The 22056-nt window shown below is 45.8% G+C and overlaps 1 protein-coding gene across 1 annotated transcript in view; it reads right to left on the bottom strand.

Moving 5' to 3' along the window:
• LOC124019528 (glutamate receptor-interacting protein 1-like) overlaps positions 1-22056 on the bottom strand; it is a gene marked incomplete at its 3' end in the record, with an annotated part of 335325 nt that overhangs the window by 26766 nt on the left and 286503 nt on the right. The window contains exons 10-11 of the mRNA XM_046334890.1: positions 18971-19140; positions 1622-1780 (exon numbers count right to left, since the gene is read on the bottom strand). Coding sequence (XP_046190846.1) covers positions 1622-1780; positions 18971-19140 — 329 coding nt within the window. The remainder of the gene's footprint in view (positions 1-1621; positions 1781-18970; positions 19141-22056) is intronic.

Genomic DNA, 22056 nt, shown 5'->3' with positions numbered 1-22056 from the left:
ACCAGAGAGAGATGGAGAATACTGGAGAGAGAAAGAGAGAGATGGAGAATACCAGAGAGATGGAGAATACTGGAGAGGAGAATACCAGAGGAGAGATGGAGAATACCAGAAGAGGATGGAGTTCTGCTCTATTTTCCTTCAGCCCAGGAAACCAGATGAGAGACAGAAAATATCAGAGAGAGATGGAAATACCAAAACAAATCTGGAGCTCAACAGAAATAAATAGATGAAAGGATCAAAGATGAAGGAGGAGGAGGAGGGGGAGAATACCAGGGGGAGGGAAAAGGGAGGGAGGAGGATGGGAAAGGAGAGATGGAGGAGAGGATGGAGGAGGAGGAGGAGGAGGAGGGAAAGGATGGGGAGGTGGGAGAGGAGATGGAGGAGGGAAAAAAGAGAGAAATTGAGGAGGGAGAGGAGGAAGGAGGAGGAGGAGGAGGAGGGAAAGAGAGGAGGGAGAGGATGAGGAGGAAGAAGTAAAGGAGGAGGAGGAGGGGATGGAGAGGGGAGGGGAGAGGATGAGGAGGAAGGAGGAGGAGGAGGAGGGAGGGAGGAGGAAGAGGAGGGAGAGAGGAGGAGGTGGAGGGAGAGGAGGGGGGAGAGGATGAGGAGGAAGGAGGAGGAGGAGGAGGGAGGAGGAGGAGGAGGTAGGGAGGGAGAGGGATGAGGAGGAAGGATGAGGAGGAGGAGGAGGGAGGAGAGGAGGGAGAGGAGGAGGTGGAGGAGAGAGGAGGGAGAGGAGGAGGAGGAGGAGGAGGAGGAGGAGGAGGAGAGGAGGAGGAGGAGGAGGGAGAGGATGAGGAGGAAGAAGAAGGGAGAGGAGGAGGAGGGGAGGAGGAGGAGGAGGAGGAGGGAGGGAGGGAGGAAGGAGGAGGAGGAGGAGGAGGAGGAGGAGGAGGAGGAGGAGAGGAGGGAGGGGAGGAGGATGAGGAGGAAGGAAGGAGTAGGAGGAGGAGGAGGGAGAGGAGGAGGAGGAGGGAGAGGATGAGGAGGAAGAAGGAGGAGGAGGAGGGGAGGAGGAGGAGGAGAAGGGAGAGGAGAAGGTGGAGGGAGAGGAGGAGGAGGAGGGAGAGGAGGAGGTGGAAGGAGAGAAGAAAGGAGAGGAGGAGGTGGAGGGAGAGAGGAGGAGGGAGATGAGGAGGAGGAGGAGAAGGAGGAGGAGGAGGAGGGAGAAGAGGAGGTGGAGGAGGAGGAGGGAGAAGAGGAGGAGGAGGAGGAGGAGGAGGGAGAGGAGGAGGAGGAGGAGGAGGGAGGAGGGAGAGGAGCACGGTCCTTCTGTAGCTCAGTTGGTAGAGCATGGCGCTTGTAACGCCAGGGTAGTGGGTTCGATCCCCGGGACCACCCATACGTAGAATGTATGCACACATGACTGTAAGTCGCTTTGGATAAAAGCGTCTGCTAAATGGCATATATTATTATTATTATATATTAGGAGGAGGATGAGGAAGAGGAGGTGGTGGGGGAGAGGAGGAGGAGGAAGAAGGAGAGGAGAGGAGGAAGAGTAGAAGGAGAAGGAGGAGGAGGAGGAACAAGGAGCAGGGCTAGGAGGAGTAGGACATAGAAGACCAGAGAAACAAGAGGACTAGACAAGAGGATCGGGGAAGAGGAGAATAAGGAACATTACGGGGGTTGTTGGGAGAGGTTTTGTGGTGCTTGGAGGCCTGGTGTCTCTGCGACTGGTCAGGATGGTAGGTGTTATAGTGTTGGTAGGGGAGGAAGTTGCTGTTGTTGTTGGCTGAGGAGGACTCCCAGGGAAGGGTCCGCGTGCTTCTCTGCACCTTGACTGATCACAAACAGAGAGAAGCACCACAGGGGATAAGGGGGGGACAAGGTGAATGAAACAAGGGTAAAACATGGGTGAGGGGGGTAAATACACCAAGGTAAATGTGTTCAGTCCAGCAGTGGTTTTCAGGACGATATAACATCATTTGATTGGTTTTCAGGACGATGTAACATATCATTTGATTGGTTTCCAGGACGATATAACATCATTTGATTGGTTTCCAGGATGATATAACATCATTTGATTGGTTTCCAGGGGGATATAACATATCATTTGATTGGTTTCCAGGATGATATAACATCATTTGATTGGTTTTCAGGATGATATAACATCATTTGATTGGTTTTCAGGATGATATAACATATCATTTGATTGGTTTTCAGGATGATATAACATATCATTTGATTGGTTTCCAGGGGGATATAACATCATTTGATTGGTTTTCAGGATGATATAACATATCATTTGATTGGTTTTCAGGATGATATAACATCATTTGATTGGTTTTCAGGATGATATAACATATCATTTGATTGGTTTTCAGGATGATATAACATATCATTTGATTGGTTTCCAGGGGGATATAACATATCATTTGATTGGTTTTCAGGATGATATAACATATCATTTGATTGGTTTCCAGGGGGATATAACATATCATTTGATTGGTTTCCAGGATGATATAACATCATTTGATTGGTTTTCAGGATGATATAACATATCATTTGATTGGTTTTCAGGATGATATAACATATCATTTGATTGGTTTCCAGGGGGATATAACATCATTTGATTGGTTTCAAGGGGGATATAACATATCATTTGATTGGGACACAGGGGGGCACAGACGTCAGGTTAAATCAAGGTGCCCAGTCGTCCTATTGCCTTTTCATGGAGGCTTCTAGAAGGGATCACTAAACAACAACTGACTCTTAACAGATTCCGCAGTCAGAGTACATGGTGAATGATTCAGTCTTATCGTCTGGCAGGACATCATCGTTTCTAAATTAATTACAGCACGTCAAAACTTCAAATACCTTCAAAACACCATCCTATTCCTTTTATAGAGCCCCTTCCTTCAAAACACCATCCTATTCCTTTTATAGAGCCCCTTCCTTCAAAACACCATCCTATTCCTTTTATAGAGCCCCTTCCTTCAAAACACCATCCTATTCCTTTTATAGAGCCCCTTCCTTCAAAACACCATCCTATTCCTATTATAGAGCCCCTTCCTTCAAAACACCATCCTATTCCTTTTATAGAGCCCCTTCCTTCAAAACACCATCCTATTCCTTTTATAGTGTCCCTTCCTTCAAAACACCATCCTATTCCTTTTATAGAGCCCCTTCAAAACACCATCCTATTCCTTCAAAACACCATCCTATTCCTTTTTATAGAGCCCCTTCCTTCAAAACACCATCCTATTCCTTTTATAGAGCCCCTTCCTTCAAAACACCATCCTATTCCTTTTATAGAGCCCCTTCCTTCAAAACACCATCCTATTCCTTTTATAGAGCCCTTCCTTCAAAACACCATCCTATTCCTTTTATAGAGCCCCTTCCTTCAAAACACCATCCTATTCCTTTTATAGAGCCCTTCCTTCAAAACACCATCCTATTCCTTTTATAGAGCCCCTTCCTTCAAAACACCATCCTATTCCTTTATAGAGCCCCTTCCTTCAAAACACCATCCTATTCCTTTTATAGAGCCCCTTCCTTCAAAACACCATCCTATTCCTTTTATAGAGCCCCTTCCTTCAAAACACCATCCTATTCCTTTTATAGAGCCCCTTCCTTCAAAACACCATTCCTTTATAGAGCCCCTTCCTTCAAAACACCATCCTATTCCTTTTATAGAGCCCCTTCCTTCAAAACACCATCCTATTCCTTTTATAGAGCCCCTTCCTTCAAAACACCATCCTATTCCTTTTATAGAGCCCCTTCCTTCAAAACACCATCCTATTCCTTTTATAGAGCCCCTTCCTTCAAAACACCATCCTATTCCTTTTATAGAGCCCCCTTCCTTCAAAACACCATCCTATTCCTTTTATAGAGCCCCTTCCTTCAAAACACCATCCTATTCCTTTTATAGAGCCCCTTCCTTCAAAACACCATCCTATTCCTTTTATAGAGCCCCTTCCTTCAAAACACCATCCTATTCCTTTTATTCCCCTTCCTTCAAAAACACCATCCTATTCCTTTATAGAGCCCCTTCCTTCAAAACACCATCCTATTCCTTTTATAGCCCCTTCCTTCAAAACACCATCCTATTCCTTTTATAGCCCCTTCCTTCAAAACACCATCCTATTCCTTTTATAGAGCCCCTTCCTTCAAAACACCATCCTATTCCTTTTATAGAGCCCCTTCCTTCAAAACACCATCCTATTCCTTTTATAGAGCCCCTTCCTTCAAAACACCATCCTATTCCTTTTATAGTGCCCCTTCCTTCAAAACACCATCCTATTCCTTTTATAGAGCCCCTTCCTTCAAAACACCATCCTATTCCTTTTATAGAGCCCCTTCCTTCAAAACACCATCCTATTCCTTTTATAGAGCCCCTTCCTTCAAAACACCATCCTATTCCTTTTATAGAGCCCCTTCCTTCAAAACACCATCCTATTCCTTTTATAGAGCCCCTTCCTTCAAAACACCATCCTATTCCTTTTATAGAGCCCCTTCCTTCAAAACACCATCCTATTCCTTTTATAGAGCCCCTTCCTTCAAAACACCATCCTATTCCTTTTATAGAGCCCCTTCCTTCAAAACACCATCCTATTCCTTTTATAGTGTCCCTTCCTTCAAAACACCATCCTATTCCTTTTATAGTGTCCCTTCCTTCAAAACACCATCCTATTCCTTTTATAGTGTCCCTTCCTTCAAAATACCATCCTATTCCTTTTATAGAGCCCTTCCTTCAAAACACCATCCTATTCCTTTTATAGAGCCCCTTCCTTCAAAACACCATCCTATTCCTTTTATAGAGCCCCTTCCTTCAAAACACCATCCTATTCCTTTTATAGAGCCCCTTCCTTCAAAACACCATCCTATTCCTTTTATAGAGCCCCTTCCTTCAAAACACCATCCTATTCCTTTTATAGAGCCCCTTCCTTCAAAACACCATCCTATTCCTTTTATAGAGCCCCTTCCTATTCAAAACAAAACACCATCCTATTCCTTTTATAGAGCCCCTTCCTTCAAAACACCATCCTATTCTTTTTATAGAGCCCTTCCTATAGTGTCCCTTCCTTCAAAACACCATCCTATTCCTTTTATAGTGTCCCTTCCTTCAAAACACCATCCTATTCCTTTTATAGAGCCCCTTCCTTCAAAACACCATCCTATTCCTTTTATAGAGCCCCTTCCTTCAAAACACCATCCTATTCCTTTTATAGAGCCCCTTCCTTCAAAACACCATCCTATTCCTTTTATAGAGCCCCTTCCTTCAAAACACCATCCTATTCCTATTATAGAGCCCCTTCCTTCAAAACACCATCCTATTCCTTTTATAGAGCCCCTTCCTTCAAAACACCATCCTATTCCTTTTATAGTGTGCCTTCCTTCAAAACACCATCCTATTCCTTTTATAGAGCCCCTTCCTTCAAAACACCATCCTATTCCTTTTATAGAGCCCCTTCCTTCAAAACACCATCCTATTCCTTTTATAGATCCCCTTCCTTCAAAACACCATCCTATTCCTTTTATAGAGCCCCTTCCTTCAAAACACCATCCTATTCCTATTATAGAGCCCCTTCCTTCAAAACACCATCCTATTCCTATTATAGAGCCCCTTCCTTCAAAACACCATCCTATTCCTTTTATAGAGCCCCTTCCTTCAAAACACCATCCTATTCCTTTTATAGAGCCCCTTCCTTCAAAAAACACCATCCTATTCCTTTTATAGAGCCCCTTCCTTCAAAACACCATCCTATTCCTTTTATAGAGCCCCTTCCTTCAAAACACCATCCTATTCCTTTTATAGAGCCCCTTCCTTCAAAACACCATCCTATTCCTTTTATAGAGCCCCTTCCTTCAAAACACCATCCTATTCCTTTTATAGTGCCCCTTCCTTCAAAACACCATCCTATTCCTTTTATAGAGCCCCTTCCTTCAAAACACCATCCTATTCCTTTTATAGAGCCCCTTCCTTCAAAACACCATCCTATTCCTTTTATAGAGCCCCTTCCTTCAAAACACCATCCTATTCCTTTTATAGAGCCCTTCCTTCAAAACACCATCCTATTCCTTTTATAGAGCCCCTTCCTTCAAAACACCATCCTATTCCTTTTATAGAGCCCTTCCTTCAAAACACCATCCTATTCCTTTTATAGAGCCCCTTCCTTCAAAACACCATCCTATTCCTTTTATAGAGCCCCTTCCTTCAAAACACCATCCTATTCCTTTTATAGAGCCCCTTCCTTCAAAACACCATCCTATTCCTTTTATAGTGTCCCTTCCTTCAAAATACCATCCTATTCCTTTTATAGAGCCCCTTCCTTGAAAACACCATCCTATTCCTTTTATAGAGCCCCTTCCTTCAAAACACCATCCTATTCCTTTTATAGAGCCCCTTCCTTCAAAACACCATCCTATTCCTTTTATAGAGCCCCTTCCTTCAAAACACCATCCTATTCCTTTTATAGAGCCCCTTCCTTCAAAACACCATCCTATTCTTATTATAGTGTCCCTTCCTTCAAAACACCATCCTATTCCTTTTATAGTGTCCCTTCCTTCAAAACACCATCCTATTCCTTTTATAGAGCCCCTTCCTTCAAAACACCATCCTATTCCTTTTATAGTGTCCCTTCCTTCAAAACACCATCCTATTCCTTTTATAGTGTCCCTTCCTTCAAAACACCATCCTATTCCTTTTATAGAGCCCCTTCCTTCAAAACACCATCCTATTCCTTTTATAGTGTCCCTTCCTTCAAAACACCATCCTATTCCTTTTATAGAGCCCCTTCCTTCAAAACACCATCCTATTCCTTTTATAGAGCCCCTTCCTTCAAAACACCATCCTATTCCTATTATAGTGTCCCTTCCTTCAAAACACCATCCTATTCCTATTATAGTGTCCCTTCCTTCAAAACACCATCCTATTCCTTTTATAGTGTCCCTTCCTTCAAAACACCATCCTATTCCTTTTATAGAGCCCCTTCCTTCAAAACACCATCCTATTCCTATTATAGTGTCCCTTCCTTCAAAACACCATCCTATTCCTTTTATAGTGTCCCTTCCTTCAAAACACCATCCTATTCCTTTTATAGAGCCCCTTCCTTCAAAACACCATCCTATTCCTTTTATAGTGTCCCTTCCTTCAAAACACCATCCTATTCCTATTATAGTGTCCCTTCCTTCAAAACACCATCCTATTCCTATTATAGTGTCCCTTCCTTCAAAACACCATCCTATTCCTTTTATAGTGTCCCTTCCTTCAAAACACCATCCTATTCCTATTATAGTGCATTCATTTGGACCAGGGACCAAAGTTGATTTATTTGTACCTTATTTAAACGAGGCAAGTCAGTTAAGAACAAATTCTTATTTTCAATGACGGCCTAGGAACAGTGGGTTAACTGCCTGTTCAGGGGCAGAACGACAGATTTGTACCTTGTCAGCTCGGGGATTTGAACTTTCAACCTTCTGGTTACTAGTCCAACGCTCTGACCACTAGGCTACCTGTCTCTAACCACTAGGCTACCTGTCTCTAACCACTAGGCTACCTGCCTCAAACCACTAGGCTACCTGCCTCGAACCACTAGGCTACCTGCCTCTGACCACTAGGCTACCTGCCTCTATCCACTAGGCTAACTTGCCTCTAACCACTAGGCTACCTTGCCTCTAACCACTAGGCTACCTGCCTCTAACCACTAGGCTACCGGCCTCTAACCACTAGGCTACCTGCCTCTAACCACTAACCACTAGGCTACCTGTCTCTAACCACTAGGCTACCCTGTCTCTAACCACTAGGCTACCTGCCTCTAACCACTAGGCTAACCTGCCTCTAACCACTAACCACTAGGCTACCTGTCTCTAACCACTAGGCTACCCTGTCTCTAACCACTAGGCTACCTGCCTCTAACCACTAGGCTAACCTGCCTCTAACCACTAACCACTAGGCTACCTGTCTTTAACCACTAGGCTACCTGTCTGTAACCACTAGGCTACCTGCTCTAACCACTAGGCTACCTGTCTGTAACCACTAGGCTACCTGCTCTAACCACTAGGCTACCTGTCTTTAACCACTAGGCTACCCTGCCTCTAACCACTAGGCTACCTGTCTCTAACCACTAGGCTACCTGCCTCTGACCACTAGGCTACCTGTCTCTAACCACTAACCACTAGTCTACCTGTCTCTGACCACTAGGCTACCTGTCTCTTACCACTAGTCTACCCTCCCTCTAACCACGAGGCTACCTGTCTCTAATCACTAGGCTACCCTGCCTCTAACCACTAGGCTACCTGCCTCTAACCACTAGGCTACCTGCCTCTAACCACTAGGCTACCTGTCTCTAACCACTAGGCTACCTGTCTCTAACCACTAGGCTACCTGTCTCTAACCACTAACCACTAGGCTACCTGCCTCTAACCACTAGTCTACCTGCCTCTAACCACTAGGCTACCTGTCTCTAACCACTAGGCTACCTGTCTCTTACCACTAGGCTACCTGTCTCTAACCACTAGGCTACCTGTCTCTAACCACTAGGCTACCTGTCTCTAACCACTAGGCTACCTGTCTCTAACCACTAGGCTACCTGTCTCTAACCACTAGGCTACCTGTCTCTAACCACTAGGCTACCCGTCTCTAACCACTAGGCTACCTGTCTCTAACCACTAGGCTACCTGCCTCTAACCACTAGGCTACCTGCCTCTAACCACTAGGCTACCTGCCTCTAACCACTAGACTACCTGTCTCTAACCACTAGTCTACCTGTCTCTAACCACTAGTCTACCTGTCTCTAACCACTAGGCTACCTGTCTCTAACCACTAGGCTACCTGTCTCTAACCACTAGGCTACCTGTCTCTAACCACTAGGCTACCTGTCTCTAACCACTAGTCTACCTGTCTCTAACCACTAGTCTACCTGTCTCTAACCACTAGTCTACGTGTCTCTAACCACTAGTCTACCTGTCTCTAACCACTAGTCTACCTGTCTCTAACCACTAGTCTACCTGTCTCTAACCACTAGTCTACCTGGCTCTAACCACTAGTCTACCTGTCTCTAACCACTAGTCTACCTGCCTCTAACCACTAGTCTACGTGTCTCTAACCACTAGTCTACCTGTCTCTAACCACTAGTCTACCTGTCTCTAACCACTAGGCTACCTGTCTCTAACCACTAACCACTAGGCTACCTGTCTCTAACCACTAACCACTAGTCTACCTGTCTCTAACCACTAGTCTACCTGTCTCTAACCACTAGTCTACCTGTCTCTAATCACTAGTCTACCTGTCTCTAACCACTAACCACTAGTCTACCTGTCTCTAACCACTAGTCTACCTGTCTCTAACCACTAGTCTACCTGTCTCTAACCACTAGGCTACCTGTCTCTAACCACTAGTCTACCTGTCTCTAACCACTAGTCTACCTGTCTCTAACCACTAGGCTACCTGTCTCTAACCACTAGGCTACCTGCCTCTAACCACTAACCACTAGGCTACCTGTCTCTAACCACTAGTCTACCTGTCTCTAACCACTAGGCTACCTGTCTCTAACCACTAGGCTACCTGTCTCTAACCACTAGTCTACCTGTCTCTAACCACTAGTCTACCTGTCTCTAACCACTAGTCTACCTGTCTCTAACCACTAGGCTACCTGTCTCTAACCACTAGGCTACCTGTCTCTAACCACTAACCACTAGGCTACCTGTCTCTAACCACTAGGCTACCTGTCTCTAACCACTAGGCTACCTGTCTCTAACCACTAGGCTACCTGTCTCTAACCACTAGGCTACCTGTCTCTAACCACTAGGCTACCTGTCTCTAACCACTAGGCTACCTGTCTCTAACCACTAGGCTACCTGTCTCTAACCACTAGGCTACCTGTCTCTAACCACTAGGCTACCTGTCTCTAACCACTAGGCTACCTGTCTCTAACCACTAGGCTACCTGTCTCTAACCACTAGGCTACCTGTCTCTAACCACTAGGCTACCTGTCTCTAACCACTAGGCTACCTGTCTCTAACCACTAGGCTACCCTGTCTCTAACCACTAGGCTACCTGCCTCTAACCACTAGGCTAACCTGCCTCTAACCACTAACCACTAGGCTACCTGTCTCTAACCACTAGGCTACCCTGTCTCTAACCACTAGGCTACCTGCCTCTAACCACTAGGCTAACCTGCCTCTAACCACTAACCACTAGGCTACCTGTCTTTAACCACTAGGCTACCTGTCTGTAACCACTAGGCTACCTGCTCTAACCACTAGGCTACCTGTCTGTAACCACTAGGCTACCTGCTCTAACCACTAGGCTACCTGTCTTTAACCACTAGGCTACCCTGCCTCTAACCACTAGGCTACCTGTCTCTAACCACTAGGCTACCTGCCTCTGACCACTAGGCTACCTGTCTCTAACCACTAACCACTAGTCTACCTGTCTCTGACCACTAGGCTACCTGTCTCTTACCACTAGTCTACCCTCCCTCTAACCACGAGGCTACCTGTCTCTAATCACTAGGCTACCCTGCCTCTAACCACTAGGCTACCTGCCTCTAACCACTAGGCTACCTGCCTCTAACCACTAGGCTACCTGTCTCTAACCACTAGGCTACCTGTCTCTAACCACTAGGCTACCTGTCTCTAACCACTAACCACTAGGCTACCTGCCTCTAACCACTAGTCTACCTGCCTCTAACCACTAGGCTACCTGTCTCTAACCACTAGGCTACCTGTCTCTTACCACTAGGCTACCTGTCTCTAACCACTAGGCTACCTGTCTCTAACCACTAGGCTACCTGTCTCTAACCACTAGGCTACCTGTCTCTAACCACTAGGCTACCTGTCTCTAACCACTAGGCTACCTGTCTCTAACCACTAGGCTACCCGTCTCTAACCACTAGGCTACCTGTCTCTAACCACTAGGCTACCTGCCTCTAACCACTAGGCTACCTGCCTCTAACCACTAGGCTACCTGCCTCTAACCACTAGACTACCTGTCTCTAACCACTAGTCTACCTGTCTCTAACCACTAGTCTACCTGTCTCTAACCACTAGGCTACCTGTCTCTAACCACTAGGCTACCTGTCTCTAACCACTAGGCTACCTGTCTCTAACCACTAGGCTACCTGTCTCTAACCACTAGTCTACCTGTCTCTAACCACTAGTCTACCTGTCTCTAACCACTAGTCTACGTGTCTCTAACCACTAGTCTACCTGTCTCTAACCACTAGTCTACCTGTCTCTAACCACTAGTCTACCTGTCTCTAACCACTAGTCTACCTGGCTCTAACCACTAGTCTACCTGTCTCTAACCACTAGTCTACCTGCCTCTAACCACTAGTCTACGTGTCTCTAACCACTAGTCTACCTGTCTCTAACCACTAGTCTACCTGTCTCTAACCACTAGGCTACCTGTCTCTAACCACTAACCACTAGGCTACCTGTCTCTAACCACTAACCACTAGTCTACCTGTCTCTAACCACTAGTCTACCTGTCTCTAACCACTAGTCTACCTGTCTCTAATCACTAGTCTACCTGTCTCTAACCACTAACCACTAGTCTACCTGTCTCTAACCACTAGTCTACCTGTCTCTAACCACTAGTCTACCTGTCTCTAACCACTAGGCTACCTGTCTCTAACCACTAGTCTACCTGTCTCTAACCACTAGTCTACCTGTCTCTAACCACTAGGCTACCTGTCTCTAACCACTAGGCTACCTGCCTCTAACCACTAACCACTAGGCTACCTGTCTCTAACCACTAGTCTACCTGTCTCTAACCACTAGGCTACCTGTCTCTAACCACTAGGCTACCTGTCTCTAACCACTAGTCTACCTGTCTCTAACCACTAGTCTACCTGTCTCTAACCACTAGTCTACCTGTCTCTAACCACTAGGCTACCTGTCTCTAACCACTAGGCTACCTGTCTCTAACCACTAACCACTAGGCTACCTGTCTCTAACCACTAGGCTACCTGTCTCTAACCACTAGGCTACCTGTCTCTAACCACTAGGCTACCTGTCTCTAACCACTAGGCTACCTGTCTCTAACCACTAGGCTACCTGTCTCTAACCACTAGGCTACCTGTCTCTAACCACTAGGCTACCTGTCTCTAACCACTAGGCTACCTGTCTCTAACCACTAGGCTACCTGTCTCTAACCACTAGGCTACCTGTCTCTAACCACTAGTCTACCTGTCTCTAACCACTAGGCTACCTGTCTCTAACCACTAGTCTACCTGTCTCTAACCACTAGTCTACCTGTCTCCCCAGGTAGTGCACTACAAAGGGAATAGGGTGCCATTTGGGACACACACAGTGATTGCTTTTGGAATCCCTGTTACTGTCAAGCTTTGTTCACATTGGCTGTTTGAAGTGGCTCAAATCCACATTGTTTTGTATATCTGATTAAAATCTGTTATTTTTCAGACAGTCTGAACAGCCTAAAAACACATCTGATATTTCAAATCTGATCCCTGGCCATGTGACTTGTGTCTGAACGGTCAAATCTGATCCCTGGCCATGTGACTTGTGTCTGAACGGTCAAATCGGATCCCTGGTCATGTGACTTGTGTCTGAACGGTCAAATCTGATCCCTGGCCATGTGACTTGTATCTGAACGGTCAAATCTGATCCCTGGCCATGTGACTTGTGTCTGAACGGTCAAATCTGATCCCTGGCCATGTGACTTGTGTCTGAACGGTCAAATCTGATCCCTGGCCATGTGACTTGTGTCTGAACGGTCAAATCTGATCCCTGGCCATGTGACTTGTGTCTGAACGGTCAAATCTGATCCCAGGCCATGTGACTTGTGTCCGACCGGTCAAATCTGATCCCTGGCCATGTGACTTGTGTCCGACCGGTCAAATCGGATCCCTGGCCATGTGACTTGTGTCTGAACGGTCAAATCTGATCCCAGGCCATGTGACTTGTGTCCGACCGGTCAAATCTGATCCCTGGCCATGTGACTTGTGTCTGAACGGTCAAATCTGATCCCTGGCCATGTGACTTGTATCTGAACGGTCAAATCTGATCCCTGGCCATGTGACTTGTGTCTGAACGGTCAAATCTGATCCCTGGCCATGTGACTTGTGTCTGAACGGTCAAATCTGATCCCTGGCCATGTGACTTGTGTCTGAACGGTCAAATCGGATCCCTGGCCATGTGACTTGTGTCTGAACGGTCAAATCTGATCCCTGGCCATGTGACTTGTATCTGAACGGTCAAATCTGATCCCTGGCCATGTGACTTGTGTCTGAACGGTCAAATCTGATCCCTGGCCATGTGACTTGTGTCTGAACGGTCAAATCTGATCCCTGGCCATGTGACTTGTGTCTGAACGGTCAAATCGGATCCCTGGCCATGTGACTTGTGTCTGAACGGTCAAATCGGATCCCTGGCCATGTGACTTGTGTCTGAACGGTCAAATCGGATCCCTGGCCATGTGACTTGTGTCTGAACGGTCAAATCTGATCCCTGGCCATGTGACTTGTGTCTGAACGGTCAAATCGGATCCCTGGCCATGTGACTTGTGTCTGAACGGTCAAATCGGATCCCTGGCCATGTGACTTGTGTCTGAACGGTCAAATCGGATCCCTGGCCATGTGACTTGTGTCTGAACGGTCAAATCTGATCCCTGGCGATGTGACTTGTGTCTGAACGGTCAAATCTGATCCCTGGCCATGTGACTTGTGTCTGAACGGTCAAATCTGATCCCTGGCCATGTGACTTGTGTCTGAACGGTCAAATCTGATCCCTGGCCATGTGACTTGTGTCTGAACGGTCAAATCGGATCCCTGGCCATGTGACTTGTGTCTGAACGGTCAAATCGGATCCCAGGCCATGTGACTTGTGTCTGAACGGTCAAATCGGATCCCTGGCCATGTGACTTGTGTCTGAACGGTCAAATCGGATCCCTGGCCATGTGACTTGTGTCTGAACGGTCAAATCGGATCCCTGGCCATGTGACTTGTGTCCGACCGGTCAAATCTGATCCCAGGCCATGTGACTTGTATCTGAACGGTCAAATCGGATCCCAGGCCATGTGACTTGTATCTGAACGGTCAAATCTGATTCCTGGCCATGTGACTTGTATCTGAACGGTCAAATCTGATCCCTGGCCATGTGACTTGTGTCTGAACGGTCAAATCGGATCCCTGGCCATGTGACTTGTATCTGAACGGTCAAATCTGATTCCTGGCCATGTGACTTGTATCTGAACGGTCAAATCTGATTTATTTTCCCTCAAGTGGTTTTTAGATTTTATTTGGCATTGTGATAGGGAGCACTACCACCAATAACCCACCGCGCGCACACACACACACACACACACACACACACACACACACACACACACACACACACACACACACACACACACACACACACACACACACACACACACACACACACACACACACACACACACACACACACACACACACACACACACACACACACACGTGTCATTACTATGATGTGTGACCGTGTCAGCGTGCCCTGCGCCCGGCCTGTCACAGGAGTCGCCAGGTGTATCCTCCAACACATTGGTGCGGCAGGCTTCCGGTTTAATTGTGGATAATGTGGATAATATCACACAAAAGGACATTGAAAATGACAACGTCCATTCTCCCCATTATCACAGATGGCTTAGTGTGATTGGCTGCTTGGCTTGTCTGTCATGTATGTCATCCTATCAGGGGGAAACTGGATTCTGATCCATCCCCCTAGCCTCGCACCAGAATACACTAGTATCTTATCGCATCAGATAACACCAGACAGAGAAAACATTGGAATTCACCAGAAATCGACACACCTTTTCCCAAAGAACCGTTATTATTGTCATAAACATTAGATAAATGTCTCAGTGGCTAACTGTTGCGTTATCGTGAAGCAGTGTGAGAGAAACGCTGTCTGGGTCTGGACCTTTTCATAAAGCCTGTGTTGTAATCCTCAGATCCAACAGGAACCCTGGGCCGTGTCCAAATGGAACCCTATTCCCTATATAGTACACTACTTTAGACCAGAGTCCTATTCCCTATATAGTACACTACTTTAGACCAGAGCCCTATTCCCTATATAGTACACTACTTTAGACCAGAGCCCTATTCCCTATATAGTACACTACTTTAGACCAGGGCCCTATTCCCTATATAGTACACTACTGTAGACCAGAGCCCTATTCCCTATATAGTGCACTACTGTAGACCAGAGCCCTATTCCCTATATAGTGCACTACTTTAGACCAGAGCCCTATTCCCTATATAGTGCACTACTATAGACCAGAGTCCTATTCCCTATATAGTACACTACTTTAGACCAGAGTCCTATTCCCTATATAGTGCACTACTATAGACCAGAGCCCTATTCCCTATATAGTGCACTACTTTAGACCAGAGCCCTATTCCCTATATAGTACACTACTTTAGACCAGAGCCCTATTCCCTATATAGTACACTACTTTAGACCAGAGGCCTATTCCCTATATAGTACACTACTTTAGACCAGAGCCCTATTCCTTATATAGTACACTACTTTAGACCAGAGCCCTATTCCCTATATAGTGCACTACTTTAGACCAGAGCCCTATTCCCTATATAGTGCACTACTTTAGAACAGAGCCCTATTCCCTATATAGTGCACTACTTTAGTCCAGAGCCCTATTCCCTATATAGTGCACTACTTTAGACCAGATCCCTATTCCCTATGTAGTGCACTACTTTAGACCAGAGCCCTATTCCCTATATAGTGCACTACTTTAGACCAGAGCCCTATTCCCTATATAGTACACTACTTTAGACCAGAGCTCTATTCCCTATATAGTACACTACTTTAGACCAGAGCCCTATTCCCTATATAGTGCACTACTTTAGACCAGAGCCCTATTCCCTATATAGTACACTACTTTAGACCAGAGCCCTATTCCCTATATAGTACACTACTATAGTCCAGAGCCCTATTCCCTATATAGTACACTACTATAGTCCAGAGCCCCATTCCCTATATAGTACACTACTATAGACCAGAGTCCTATTCCCTATATAGTGCACTACTTTAGACCAGAACCCTATTCCCTATATAGTGCACTACTTTAGACCAGAGCCCTATTCCCTATATAGTGCACTACTATAGACCAGAGCCCTATTCCCTATATAGTACACTACTTTAGACCAGAGCCCTATTCCCTATATAGTGCACTACTTTAGACCAGAACCCTATTCCCTATATAGTACACTACTTTAGACCAGAGTTCTATTCCCTATATAGTACACTACTATAGAACAGCACCCTATTCCCTATATAGTACACTACTTTAGACCAGAGCCCTATTCCCTATATAGTGCACTACTTTAGACCAGAGCCCTATTCCCTATATAGTGCACTACTTTAGACCAGAGCCCTATTCCCTATATAGTACACTACTATAGACCAGAGCCCTATTCCCTATATAGTACACTACTATAGACCAGAGCCCTATTCCCTATATAGTACACTACTATAGACCAGAGCCCTATTCCCTATATAGTGCACTACTTTAGACCAGAGCCCTATTCCCTATATAGTGCACTACTTTAGACCAGAGCCCTATTCCCTATATAGTGCACTACTTTAGACCAGAGCCCTATTCCCTATATAGTACACTACTATAGACCAGAGCCCTATTCCCTATATAGTACACTACATTAGACCAGAGCCCTATTCCCTATATAGTACACTACTTTAGACCAGAGTCCTATTCCCTATATAGTACACTACATTAGACCAGAGCCCTATTCCCTATATAGTGCACTACTATAGACCAGAGCCCTATTCCCTATATAGTACACTACTATAGACCAGAGCCCTATTCCCTATATAGTGCACTACTATAGACCAGAGCCCTATTCCCTATATAGTACACTACTTTAGACCAGAGCCCTATTCCCTATATAGTGCACTACTATAGACCAGAGCCCTAGTCCCTATATAGTGCACTACTTTAGACCAGAGTCCTATTCCCTATATAGTACACTACTTTAGACCAGGGCCCTATTCCCTATATAGTACACTACTGTAGACCAGAGCCCTATTTCCTATATAGTGCACTACTGTAGACCAGAGCCCTATTCCCTATATAGTGCACTACTTTAGACCAGAGCCCTATTCCCTATATAGTGCACTACTATAGACCAGAGTCCTATTCCCTATATAGTACACTACTTTAGACCAGAGTCCTATTCCCTATATAGTGCACTACTATAGACCAGAGCCCTATTCCCTATATAGTGCACTACTTTAGACCAGAGCCCTATTCCCTATATAGTACACTACTTTAGACCAGAGCCCTATTCCCTATATAGTACACTACTTTAGACCAGAGGCCTATTCCCTATATAGTACACTACTTTAGACCAGAGCCCTATTCCTTATATAGTACACTACTTTAGACCAGAGCCCTATTCCCTATATAGTGCACTACTTTAGACCAGAGCCCTATTCCCTATATAGTGCACTACTTTAGACCAGAGCCCTATTCCCTATATAGTACACTACTTTAGAACAGAGCTCTATTCCCTATATAGTGCACTACTTTAGACCAGAGCCCTATTCCCTATATAGTGCACTACTATAGACCAGAGCCCTATTCCCTATATAGTGCACTACTTTAGACCAGAGCCCTATTCCCTATATAGTACACTACTTTAGACCAGAGGCCTATTCCCTATATAGTACACTACTTTAGACCAGAGGCCTATTCCCTATATAGTGCACTACTTTAGACCAGAGCCCTATTCCCTATATAGTGCACTACTATAGACCAGAGCCCTATTCCCTATATAGTGCACTACTTTAGACCAGAGCCCTATTCCCTATATAGTGCACTCCTTTAGATGCATTACTATGTAGGTGATGGGGTTACCATGTTTAATGTGGTCTCCAAATCCCCCAGGTACATGATACTGATCAACCAAGCTTCATACTGCTCCTAGAAATGTCACCTGTACTCAGAGATCTAAACCTACAGATTATGGAACAGAGCAGTAGTGGTTGGATAATCTGTGTGTGTGTGTGTGTGTGTGTGTGTGTGTGTGTGTGTGTGTGTGTGTGTGTGTGTGTGTGTGTGTGTGTGTGTGTGTGTGTGTGTGTGTGTGTGTGTGTGTGTGTGTGTGTGTGTGTTTAATCTCCTCTCTGTTCTATTCACTCTCTGGTAAAGGACAGTTGGAACAACTAAATGTGTCTCTCTGTCTGTTCACCTGTCTATACAAATCACTTTCACTACTCTCAGCTCCAAAGAAAACCTGAGCAGCAGATATAGTATTACTACCTGATTACTAGACTAGTAGATATAGTATTACTACCTGGTTACTAGACTAGTAGATATAGTATTACTACCTGATTAGTCATTACTAGACTAGTAGATATAGTGGTATTACCTGATTACTAGACTAGTAGATATAGTATTATTACGTGATTACTAGACTAGTAGACATAGTATTACTACCTGGTTACTAGACTAGTAGATATAGTATTACTACCTGATTACTAGACTAGTAGATATAGTATTACTACCTGATTACTAGACTAGTAGATATAGTATTACTACCTGATTACTAGACTAGTAGATATAGTATTACTACCTGATTAGTCATTACTAGACTAGTAGATATAGTATTACTACCTGCTTAGTCATTACTAGACTAGTAGATATAGTATTACTACCTGATTACTAGACTAGTAGATATAGTATTACTACCTGGTTAGTCATTACTAGACTAGTAGATATAGTATTACTACCTGATTACTAGACTAGTAGATATAGTATTACTACCTGATTACTAGACTAGTAGATATAGTATTACTACCTGATTACTAGACTAGTAGATATAGTGGTGGGGTTAGGGGTCAGGGATAGGGTCAGTACTGTGTTCAGGGCCCTTGAGGGCCAGTCTGTTCTGGTGGTGGGGTTTGGGTCAGTACCGTGTTCAGGACCCTTGAGGGCCAGCCTGGTCTGGTGGTGGGGTTAGGGGTCATAGGTTAGGGATAGGGTCAGTACCGTGTTCAGGACCCTTGAGGGCCAGCCTGGTCTGGTGGTGGGGCAGGATCTCCATCTTGACGTGTTCACAGGCGCTGGCGAGCAGCTGGGTGGCCTCGGCCAAGGTACAATACTCCATACTGGTACCGTCCACAGACAGGATGTGGTCACCCGCGTGCAGCGCCCCACACCTACAGAGAGATGACATGACATTTTTTAGGGGGCATTCTAAAATAGTCCTAATATAGGGCCCAATTCAGACTTGAGGTAAGTAGACTTAAATCAACATGTTTTTAAAAAAATACTTAATTCCATTTTAAGTCAATTTATCTCAAGTCTGAATAGGGCCTACAGTACATATAGGAAATATTGGGCAATTTGAGGTGCAGATTTCTACTTCCAATCCCATCCCCTGTTGACTCAGAGATATGTGAGAGATACACATAGAGAGAGAGAGAGAGAGAGAGAGAGAGAGAGAGAGAGAGAGAGAGAGAGAGAGAGAGAGAGAGAGAGAGACCTTCCGGGTTGGAGCGAGTGGTCGCATCTGCACATCTGCACTTCGCTCCCGCGGGTAGTATAACTTTTTCATTACATTTCATTATATTTCATTATAGCACAACGGTTTGATTTGTCTAATCTTAGCAATTTCTTCTCAGCTAGCTACATAGCCGTCTTTGTATCAAAGATAATTGCGTAATTATCGTATTTCGCCGTCCTAACGTAGTCTTCACTAGCCAGCTAGCTAACGTCCACTGATTAGCTGCACTGGAGAAACTATTACACTCAACTGAACGACTTGATTAGTGTAGTGTTAGCTAGCTACATAGCTGTCTTTGCTGTCTTCGTATCTTCGTATCCAAGATAATTGTGTTGTTTAGGTTTAGAGTGTGTAGTCTTAGAGTGATTATCTTAATTTACCGAGGTTAGCTAGCCAGCTATTTGTCGTCCTTAACGTAGGAGACTCTGCTAGCTAGCCAATGCTAGCCAACGTCTTCTGAATAGAACTCAACAACCCGGTCGCATTCACAGGTATTATCACATTTTCACTTCATTTCATTACAGTACAACGGTTTGATTTGTTTGATCGTAGCTAGCTACATAGCTAGCTACATAGCCGTCTTTGTATCAAAGATAATTGTGTAGTCTAGAGCGATTTTCTAGGTTCGCTAGCCAGCTATTGTCATTCTTTTAACGCAACGTAACGTAAACAACACTGCTAGCTAGCCAGCTAGCCCCCGAATAGCAACACTGCAGAAACTATTACACTCAACGGAACGACTTGATTAGTGTAGTGTCAACAACGCACCCACTGCCAGCTAGCCTACTTCAGCAGTACTGTATCATTTTAATCATTTTAGTCAATAAGATTCTTGCTACGTAGCTTAACTTTCTGAACATTCGAGACGTGTAGTCCACTTGTCATTCCAATCTCCTTTGCATTAGCGTAGCCTCTTCTGTAGCCTGTCAACTATGTGTCTGTTTATCCCTGTTCTCTCCTCTCTGCACAGACCATACAAACGCTCCACACCACGTGGCCGCGGCCACCCTACTCTGGTGGTCCCAGCGCGCACGACCCACGTGGAGTTCCAGGTCTCCGGTAGCCTCTGGAACTGCCAATCTGCGGTCAACAAGGCAGAGTTCATCTCAGCCTATGCCTCCCTCCAGTCCCTCGACTTCTTGGCACTGACGGAAACATGGATCACCACAGACAACACTGCTACTCCTAGTGCTCTCTCTTCGTCCGCCCACGTGTTCTCGCACACCCCGAGAGCTTCTGGTCAGCGGGGTGGTGGCACCGGGATCCTCATCTCTCCCAAGTGGTCATTCTCTCTTTCTCCCCTTACCCATCTGTCTATCGCCTCCTTTGAATTCCATGCTGTCACAGTTACCAGCCCTTTCAAGCTTAACATCCTTATCATTTATCGCCCTCCAGGTTCCCCTCGGAGAGTTCATCAATGAGCTTGATGCCTTGATAAGCTCCTTTCCTGAGGAAGGCTCACCTCTCACAGTTCTGGGCGACTTTACCCTCCCCACGTCTACCTTTGACTCTTTCCTCTCTGCCTCCTTCTTTCCACTCCTCTCCTCTTTTGACCTCACCCTCTCACCTTCCCCCCCCTACTCACAAGGCAGGCAATACGCTCGACCTCATCTTTACTAGATGCTGTTCTTCCACTAACCTCATTGCAACTCCCCTCCAAGTCTCCGACCACTACCATGTATCCTTTTCCCCCTCGCTCTCATCCAACACCTCCCACACTGCCCCTACTCGGATGGTATCGCGCCGTCCCAACCTTCGCTCTCTCTCCCCCCGCTACTCTCTCCTCTTCCATCCTATCATCTCTTCCCTCCGCTCAAACCTTCTCCAACCTATCTCCTGATTCTGCCTCCTCAACCCTCCTCTCCTCCCTCTCTGCATCCTTTGACTCTCTATGTCCCCTATCCTCCAGACCGGCTCGGTCCTCCCCTCCCGCTCCGTGGCTCGATGACTCATTGCGAGCTCACAGAACAGGGCTCCGGGCAGCCGAGCGGAAATGGAGGAAAACTCGCCTCCCTGCGGACCTGGCATCCTTTCACTCCCTCCTCTCTACATTTTCCTCCTCTGTCTCTGCTGCTAAAGCCACTTTCTACCACGCTAAATTCCAAGCATCTGCCTCTAACCCTAGGAAGCTCTTTGCCACCTTCTCCTCCCTCCTGAATCCTCCCCCCCCTCCCTCCTCCCTCTCTGCAGATGACTTCGTCAACCATTTCGAAAAGAAGGTCGACGACATCCGATCCTCGTTTGCTAAGTCAAACAACACCGCTGGTTCTGCTCACACTGCCCTACCCTGTGCTCTGACCTCTTTCTCCCCTCTCTCTCCAGATGAAATCTCGCATCTTGTGACGGCCGGCCGCCCAACAACCTGCCCGCTTGACCCTATCCCCTCCTCTCTTCTCCAGACCATTTCCGGAGACCTTCTCCCTTACCTCACCTCGCTCATCAACTCATCCCTGACCGCTGGCTACGTCCCTTCCGTCTTCAAGAGAGCGAGAGTTGCACATCTTCTGAAAAAACCTACACTCGATCCCTCCGATGTCAACAATTACAGACCAGTATCCCTTCTTTCTTT

Source organism: Oncorhynchus gorbuscha, unplaced genomic scaffold, assembly GCF_021184085.1.
Source record: "Oncorhynchus gorbuscha isolate QuinsamMale2020 ecotype Even-year unplaced genomic scaffold, OgorEven_v1.0 Un_scaffold_619, whole genome shotgun sequence".
Taxonomy (NCBI): Eukaryota; Metazoa; Chordata; class Actinopteri; order Salmoniformes; family Salmonidae; genus Oncorhynchus; species Oncorhynchus gorbuscha.
Note: the sequence above shows the minus strand (reverse complement) of the source record. Positions and strands in the feature narration are given on the sequence as shown.